This window comes from Lepidochelys olivacea, assembly GCF_965140295.1.
Source record: "Lepidochelys olivacea isolate rLepOli2 genome assembly, chromosome: 14".
Classification (NCBI taxonomy): Eukaryota; Metazoa; Chordata; order Testudines; family Cheloniidae; genus Lepidochelys; species Lepidochelys olivacea.
Genome location: NC_140424.1, coordinates 7708863 through 7718698, shown reverse-complemented (window position 1 = coordinate 7718698; position 9836 = coordinate 7708863). Strand labels below are relative to the sequence as shown.

Below are 9836 nucleotides of genomic sequence, written 5' to 3'. Positions count from 1 at the left end.
AACATACCCATAAGTAAAAACAACGAGGAGTACTTAAGAGACTAACAAATTTATTTGGGCATAAGCTTTCCTGGGCTAAAACCCACTTTATCAGATGCATGGAGTGGAAAATACAGTAAGTAGGTATATATACACACAGTACATGAAAAGATGGGAGTTGCCTTACCAAGTGCGGGGTCAGTGCTATCGAGGCAATTCAATTAAAGTGGAAGTGGGCTATTCTCAACAGTAGAATACCAATACCCGTAAGTGTCATCAGGAATTGCAACTCTGGACCTTTAACATTCCACCTTTCCTACAAGGAGAGAGGCTTTTCCCCTTGTTTGTTTTACAGGAGCTCAGTTGTTTTCCCATGGAATTGACCCTGCAGGACAGGAAGGATTTTAAAGGATCAGAGTGTACACATGCTGTAGGTTATTTTATTCCAGGGCCAGGCAAATTATGGCCCATGGGCTGGATCCGGCCCGCAGGATTGCCACCGCTGCTCCGGGAAGCGGCCACACCACGTCCCTACAGACCCTGGGGGTAGGGGTGGGGCGGCAGAGAGCTCCGCACCCTGCTTTTGCCTGTGGGTACCTCTCCGCAAAGCTCCCATTGGCCAGGAACGGGTTACCACGGCCAATGGGAGCTTCTGGGGAGGTACCCACAGGCAAGGGAAACATGCGGAGCCCTGTGTCCCCCCCCCCCCCAGGGCCGTGCAGGGACTTGATGCCGTCTGCTTCCCAGAGTGGTGCGGTGCGGGGCCGGGGCTGGCAGGCAGGGAGCCTGCCCTGGCCCCGCTGCCACCCCAGAGCCTCTCTAGGTAAGCGGCACCGGGCTGGAGCCTGAACCCCTCCTGCATCCTGCACCCCATCTCCCTGCCCTGAGCCCCCTGCCACATCCCGCACCCCTACTCCCTGCCCTGAGCCCCCACCTGCACCCTGCGCCCTTTCTGCACTCCAACTCCCTGCCCTGAGCCCCCTGCTGCATCCCACAGCCTTCCTGCACCCCCAACTCCCTTCCTGAACCTCAACCCCGACCTGACCCGCCTCCTGCACTCCACATCCCTCCTGTACCCTAACCCCCTTCCGTGAGCCCCTTCATACATCCTGCACCCCTCCTCTGCCCCAACCACTTGCCCTGAGCCCCTTCCTACACACCGCACCCCAACCCCCTGCCCTGCAAGCAATTTCCCCACCCAGATGTGGACCTCGGGCCAAAAAGTTTGCCCACCCCTGCTTTATTCACTAATGGATGGTTTTGACAGTGTAATTGTATTTAGGTTCTAAAAGAAAAATCACATTTTATTTCTGCAGCGTATGAAAGGTCTAAAGGCTAAATGTCCGTTCCTCCTCCCCTGCATTTCTAACCTGGGTTACGTTGGAATTTTCAATGTTAGGAGTGTATTCTCTCTTTATGCATGTGCAATTCCTGTTGATAGCAATAGGAATGGAGTGCAGATCAACTGGCTCTGTCTTTCAAGTCTGTATTCACGTAGCGGTCCTTACCTCACCCAAGTAATCTCACTGAAATCAATAGGACGTAAATAAAGACTTGAAGCATTTTGCCCACAGAGTAAAATCCACCCCATGAAGAGGGCCAGTAGGAGGCATAGGAACCAATTCATTCCTTGAGGGCTTACGTGTGATTTAAGTGGTTCCAAGGCTTGTGCTAGCTCTCTGCATAGGGGTGGATTTCACCTACAGACAGGAACACACAGACTCCATTTATTTCACGGCTTACTCACTAATGCAGCTGTCTTTTTGCCTCAATCTGGGAAATGGACAGAGTTTTGCATCTACAGAGAGTGTTTCTAACACATTATGTAGAGATATGTTACTTGTAATTTCTTTTTTAAAAACACACTCGTTTTAAAAATATGCAGTTGATTAGGGGTTTTTTTTTTTAAGGGGAAAAATGGAACATGGTCAATCGCAAGCAGTTTCAGATTAGCAGCCTGAAGCCAAAACTTTTTCTCAATAGTTAAAATTCCCTATGAATTGAGATTTTAACAACCTCTTTGGGACATCTCTACATTTATCGGCCCTCAGCCCAATTAATCTCCAACAGGCACCTACAACTGCTGCAGCATAGTGTCAATATTACCTAATCATGGGGGTCCTGGGCACTCAACTCCTTCAGAAGTCAACAGGAGCAGAGTCCATTCAGGGACTTATAAAATCAGGCTCTTAAAACTTTGACCTAAATATTAATGCAACAAAATGTTAGTTCTAGTTTTACAAACTCATGATATCAGGGGGTTTTGTCGTCTCAACGGGAAAGGTTCTAACTTAAATGAGGTCATTTTAATGTTGACTACTCATGTTAACCAAAGTTCTCTGGACAGCCACACCTGTATATAGATATCTGATAAATAAACAACAGCTGTATTAAAATGGCATTAGGAACACTTTTGCTGTACACTTAGGGTTTTACTTTCTATAATGCATTTCCAAATCATGAGGAAATCACTGGATGTGCCTTTTAAATTGTGTGTAAAGGGCTGGTCCTAACATCAGGGCTCATATGAAACCTCATGAGTAAGGTATAGTAAATTAACGATAACTTGTCTAGACAGTCACTTTTAGACAGTTCTGCACAACATTGCCTTATTCTTGCAGGATGGGCGACTTCACAGTCCCCTTTTTAGCATGACAAAAACTTACACAAGAAGACAGGAGAGGTCCCAAACACAGGAACTTTGAGGTAACATGATCAGAGATGACTTCCTGTTTTTAACCTTACCAACTGCAGAGCATGTGCAAATGCTTAAGAAAATAAAAATGAAAAATCTTGAGGAAATGAACAAAAGCAACTCTTTTTGAGGTTTGGATGCTGGACCAGCCCTTTAATGCTATGCCCCAGTAGGCACAGTACTGTTTAACATTTAAAATGTGGGTCTACAACTTATGAATTCCATAGCTCCACTTCACCACTGATATCACATAAGGAAAACAGAAGTTCCATATCTTGTCTACCAATCTCCTGTCCAGCTTGGCTCTGTTCCATTTCTCCCCAGCGGCTTCTCTCATCTCTAAATCTCCTGTGCTCTGCTATCCTTTTCTATTTTTCCTTTTCAAAGTCTCTCCGTTATCTAACGCCCAACATCATACTTCAAGGGTACACCAACACTGCAATAAAAGACTACTGGCTCAGCCATGACTGGCCCGAGTCAGCTGACTTAGGCTTGGAGGACTCGGGCTGTGGGGTTAAAAATTGCAGTATAGATCTTTGGTCTTGGGCTGCAGCCGTGGCTCCGAAGCCTCGCAAGGGTGGAGGGTCTCAGAGACCAGGCACAAGCCCGACCCTGAACACCTGCACTGGAATTTGTAGCCCTGCACACCATGAGCCCAATTCAGTTGACCAGGCTCTGAGACTAGGTGCCGGAGGTTTTTTATTGCAGGGCAGATGTACCCCTAGAGTACATTTAATGACAGCTCCTGTCAATATCGATGGCTGTGATGTTAACAGCCCCTTATTCTAAATCTGAGCCTCTGAAGTAATCTACTGAACCCATCATCAAATGTGGCTTGATGCCTTGCTGTCCCTCCCCTGTGTCAGGAGTTCAATGCTAGTAGATTAGAATAATGTAGAAGGTCATGAAATTATACAGATGTCCACATACTTTATGTTGCATACCCATGTTTTTAAAGATATATATGATACACAAACAAGACAATTCATTCTCAGGTTTGGCAGATAACTTAATATTTTGACACAGATTTTGTTTTAAATTATTATTCCTAAAATAATTTTAAATTTTGTTTTGAAATTTGTTTGAAAGTTTCTGTAGTTCAGCAATAGCTTGAGCTCTGGTTTGTTTATAGTGCTCCTCATTTGCAGTGTGCTTCTCTAAGATCTCAGAAATGTTCCATTTTACCAGTAGCCCAGGATTACTCATTCACTTTGAGCTTGATCCCAAAAACTCATACTCACATGAGTAGACCTTTTCTTATGAGAGTGGTCCCAGAGATTGCAATAGGAGTATCTGTGGGTGAAATCCATTCCTGTGCAAAAGATCAGCACAAGTCATGAGGACTATGCACCACTGACACCCTCAACTTTTGAGACTAGAAGAGATACATAAGCTTTATACCGGCCGTCTGCACATGGCTGAATTTCACCCAGACATAACTCCACTGCAATCTGTGAGATTGCTCAAGGAGGTAAGGAATAGTCATATGAGTAACAGTTTACAGGATTGTGCCCTTCCACAGTATTTTGGCACAGTTTAGATGATCTATTGTAATAGAAAACTGATGTTAAGGAAATTGCACCCTTCGTTACAGATTCTGATTTGTTCATAAGTATTTTATGGGAAATATTTTACTTTGCGTGAGAGTAAGTTTACATGCTGGGGAAAAAAACGGTAGATCACTCTGCATGCAGCAAAAGAGACAACATGCTTCTGGCACTGACATGCACATCTGGAAGGCAAAATATGTCTAAGATCGCTAACATTAGCAAGGCAAAAGGAAAAGGAAATGACTATACCAATTTACATGCCATCATGGAACCAAAATATGCACAAAAGTATTTACTGATCTTTGAATCAATATCTTCTAGTAAGATCTAAAAGGAAATAATCATTTTAACCAGGTGATTGCTACAAGAGAAGACTGCATTAATTACAGTGTTCATCACTGCAAATAAAGAAAATCTATTTTCTTTTTTGCAAGTAATAGATGTGAAAGAGAAGCATCATTGAATCTTGTATAAAACCTGCAAGTAGCCATTATTGTTTAAAAATAGATCTACATTTAAAAGAAAAATAGCATATCCTATTCCATTGACCATATCCATAAACTAAAAAAAACAAAACAAAAACAGAAAAAAATTAGCAAGAAAACATTAAGCTAAATCTAAATAATAATGCTCATTTAGAACAAGAACCTTCACAAACATAGCACAATTTTGTCTTATAATTTTTTTAATACTCTATACTTGATACGATTATGTCAATAATAGAGATTTGCTTATTAAGGGTTATTATTAAACATGCAAAATTCATTGCATGAAGCATCTGCAAAATGTATTAAATTCCCTTCTACCAATAAAACAATTTTTAACTGCTTTTTATTTCAGTTCTACAGCTCCACAGGTTTTTAACCAATATTTAAAGTGGAATTTAGACCAAAAAAACCCTCATATTTTTCTAAGTTACCCTGGGGAAAGCAGGAAGTGACTCTGAACTCCGCACTGTCATTAACTAACTGCACACAGTGCTCTCCTCTACTACCCTGTTCTGCAGCCTACTAAATGAATAAGCGTGAGTGGGTTGTAAGGGGTTACAGTTCTGTTTCACACTCTGGTTAACAAAAGTTTTATAGCAAAATATTGGTATTAATAGAACTGGCTAACAATGAACTTGAGTAGTGGTGTAAATTAAATTAATATAACTAACAATGGCACCCTGGATCACAGAATAATCTCATGGAGATTAAAGTTAACACAAGTATTATTATTTTTATTACTATTAATTATGCAATTTTATCCTTGAGCTAATATTTGTCCTGCGCGCTAGTTACCATCAGTCCTAAATATCTGGCTGCTACTGAAAATCTGTTTAAATTTGTGTCTGCAAGTGAGTCTCAGAGCCCAAGAGTCCGACTTTATTTCCTTAAAAAAACCAACCTGGTACCTAAAAGCAGTAGTTTTGACACATCCTGCTTTGAGCAATCTTACACAGTGCTCCTCCCCGCCCCCCAGCTGCCCCTCCCTTCCAGTCACTTGTGCTGTTTCTTCAGGAAGACCAAAAGGAAGAGTAGTCCCTCAGGGCCGAGGGCTCACATTCCATGCTATCCACATTTAAGGGCTGAAGACTTTCCATTTTAAGGGGAGGTTGCTTTTTTTTCCAGTCTACTTGATGCTGTTTCATTCTTTCTAATATGCTTTTCCAGTGCTGGAGGGGAACTGGAAAAGGTCAATAGAAACTATGCAAATATATTAAAATAGACCAAAAATGGCTGACTTCATAAGAGTAACCCTACAGCCAGTAGTGTGAATAAATGGGCACTGTCTATTACATGAGCTCCTACTAAGACAACTTCTCTTTGTTGCAAAGCCAAATCCTGAATGAGTGTCCTTTTCCCTCCCCCTCCTCCTGAACTTTTTACTCTACAATTTCCAGGCCCAACTGAAACCAACAAGGCAAAGGCCTAAAAATTCTAGGGCAAAGGTCCATTTTCCACTGTGTGGTTTGTTCATGTCTATCAGCTTCATACTACACTTAGTAAGCTTGGGTGTACAAACTGTGGGTTGACATAGGAGAACCCTTCAAAATCTGTTTGGTCTATGTTAGAAATGACCAGCTGATCAGGCGGTGTTAACACTGGTTGTCCTCGAGTAAAGAATTTGTCGAAGTTTTCAGCACCTTTGCCACACTAAAAGAGAAAAAGGAAAAAAATAATATAATTAGATGAAAACCCATCAACGACACCTACTGGCAGTGCTGTCTCTTGGCAAATCATTCAGGATAGATATTGTGGACTTCTCTCACGTTTTACCTTTACAGGTAGCTAGGACACAATTTTCTTCCCTGATGTTAAAACATATGGCAAGATGCAAGGTGAAGAGAAAATGAAAAATGTGTAACACATGGAGTAAGTAACAGGATTGTGATGTAACAGAGTTCTTTCCAGAAGTACTGTGTGGCTCAGGAATATGGCATGGAAAATATGCATGGAAAAGGTGGGGCAAACCTCCCCTTACAGGTACTCCGGTAGATGGGCAATGGCTTTGTTCAACAGAGTTATCATGTGAGTAAAATTACTCATATATATATAAAGCTGGAAGCATGAATCTGTCAATTACCGACAGCATTATACACAGGCTTGGAAGGATTGGATTTTTATCAGTGAATGTCAATTTCACCACACACACAAACTGATGAAAAAATACTTCCATCAATAATAACTGACATTTAAAGCTAGGCAAAGTAAGAAAAATGCTGCTTGCCAACTCATGAGAGTTTAATTTAAGGATATTTACTTTGTATATTTTGACCTGTGATGTTGACAATTTGAGTTTCAACGGTTATAAAGCTTTCACTTTTTATATCTTGGTGTCTGCTGTCATTAAATAATTATTGTCTGTATCCCTGACGGTCTGAAGCCCCATAATTTCCCACAACTGGGAACATTTAAATATGTAAAAATAGGAAAAACACTTTAAAATAAACATTGATATCTGTCGAAATGGTGAAAAAATAAAAATTGAATTCTGCCAAGCCTGATTCTACAGCATGCACCTGACTATGAATTTTGACTCCGAGCTCTTTTTCAGCTGGACCTCACATGAGTATGTCATTGTTCACAACAATGCACTTTCTTAATACTTGGTCTTGCCTCAAAGAAAAACTAACCCAAATGCATTATAACTCCCATTTGGAGTATTGAGACACTAGCTTGCGTTGAACATGAGCAGACCCCTTTGTAAATTAAGACTGGTGGAATTCTATCCTGTTTGTTTAGTAGGTACACGTTTAGCATACTATTTTCTGGGTCTTGAAGAGTATGTCTATGCTGCAGTTACACTGTGACTGGCCTTTGTCAGCTGACTTGGGCTCGTGGGGCTCAAACTAAGAGGCTGTTTAACTGCAGTGTAGACGTTCCAGCTCGAGCTGGAGCCTGGGATCTAGGACCCTGCAAGGTTATTGAAATGATACTGAATTCTAAAGCAGCTTCCAATCATGAAATCAGCTCTGCAAGACATTTATTTCAAACCACACATCGAGACTACGTGAAATTTTTTAGACAACAGAAAGATGGAGAGCCTGGAGAGGCAAGTTGTGTCTGCCAAAGGAAGGAGTTATAAAGGCCTGCAGAGGAGGTGGCTGGACACAACTGGCTCTATTTCAGAGACAGGGAAACCTCTTGTCTCATAAAGGCCAGCTAAGAGGTATAGTTGTGTATATCAGCTCCACGCAGAAAGCGATTCAGTCAGAACAAACACGAAGAGCTGTTTTCATGGCAAAGTTGAGGGCAGTATTGAGGAGGGCAGAAAACGCTCAAAGCAAAGCAGCATTACTTGCAAGTAAAAGGGGATGGAGGAATGGAAGGAGCACAACAAAATTAGCTTGGCTGGAAGAAACTGAGTGCACACTCAGGGAATACTGGACTTTGTATCCTCTGGAGAAGCCTAAAGGAACTTAAGGGCAAATCAGGTTACCGCAATGATGTTAGTGGTACAGTGCTATACTGGGCGGTGTGTGCCAGGACTACCAGTCCTGTGAAAATGTCTTCCCATTATACCTGCCCCTTTCCTCTCTGCTAACTTCTGTAGGGCGTCTGCACTACTTTACATTACATTTAATGGGCATGTTTGCATTCAGCCTTCAAGGATGGTATACCACTATGCACCACCTTCCTACCTGGGAACAGATGGTTCATATGAATCTTGTCTGCATTATCTAACACTAATGCGAACTGGGGTAGGGTTGAAGAGGAGTAGAGGGAACTCAAGTGATGAGATGCATGGTTCATATGCTACTTTGGACACAGTTCACTTATACCGTGTTCCCAATTATCTTGTAGAGAACTAGCAGAAATAATAATAGTAATAAAGTGTAAGTAAAGCTGCAAAGAATTTTTCTGTCTTGGGCACAAGATGCCTTATGTTTTAAATAAAAACTGCATGCGCAGGACACTGACTATAGTGTTCACTAGGCTATTTGTTCAGTTTATTACCAACACAAACAGAAAAACACTCCAACCGGTTAAAGAGTTATGTTAGTTTGCTTATCATTTCACCCAGCGCTCTGAATATGTGCTCACCGAATACCTCGATGCCCACTGAAGCCAGTGCATTTTGGTACAGAAGTGCTGAAGAACAAGAATGGACAGAACTGAATTTTGGTGAAGGGTAAAACTCTCCATCTTCAGAGTTGTGAGAAAGCAAGCATGTTCCACAATTAACTACCATCAAATCCATCTAGAGTCATGGCAGTCAATTCAAAGCAGCAGTAAAGGGGCTTACTTAACAGGGGAGCTTCTTTTTTTTTTAAAAACATCTTTGACAAATGCATCTCATGCCTCCAAAAGAAAACATCATGCCCAGTAAGTTCTTTCAGTCAATGGAAGCTTATCCATGAAGAAGATGACGCAAAGATGAACTATTTAAACAATATTATCACTGATAGTCTAACCACCCGCTTTATGAATCTTATTACCACAAAATTGCTGTAACTGGCATAACTCTGAAGAGTAAGACTGTTCTAGATCTTGATGAAAAATTCTTGTTTCAGTCACAGTTCCCTGTTGCATAGGCTAGAATTAGGATATTCTAAACACACGCAGGAAGGTGACATCTCCTTCAAGCTGCAAAAGAATTTAATCTAGAACCTGCAAATATTTTATTATTGGGCTGTGCTGGTACATACCCTTCCTAAGCTATACACTGTAATCAGAGATGGTTTGGGGAGGCTCACACAATTAATTATATTCCATGCGTGTTCCTAAACAAATTGCCACTAGCTGACATGAAGTTAAGTTTGTATTTAATCTACTGAAATGCAAAGTATCTTATCTCCTCTGTCCCTGTATAAAAATTACTTGAACTTAAAACAAAAGGGAAACATTAACTGGCTTTTTTGTCTTTTTGTTTCACATGAAGTCTAAAAAATGTCTCCAAATAATCTTTTCCTACCCTCATTCATGAACAGCAACTACAATATTTCATCATATAGCTTGCGTCAGATTTCTTAAGCCCTGTCTGTAGCAGTTGCTTATGTTGATTCAGGCACCCTGGTGGTAGTAACATTGGGAGTCCTTGATTAGATAGGCCAAAAACGTTTTTAATGTTGCATCATCTGAGATATTCCTTCTAAGAGGAAATCTAATTAACATTGTTGTTAAAAA

At 41.3% G+C, this 9836-nt stretch overlaps 1 protein-coding gene across 1 annotated transcript in view; it reads right to left on the bottom strand.

Annotated features, from left to right (window-relative positions):
- Window positions 1–4963: 4963 nt before the first annotated feature.
- Window positions 4964–9836, bottom strand: part of PRKCA (protein kinase C alpha) — a 314756-nt gene continuing 309883 nt past the window's right edge. Inside the window, exon 17 of the mRNA XM_084647060.1 lies at window positions 4964–6362. Coding sequence (XP_084503186.1) covers window positions 6198–6362 — 165 coding nt within the window. The 3' untranslated portion in view covers window positions 4964–6197. The remainder of the gene's footprint in view (window positions 6363–9836) is intronic.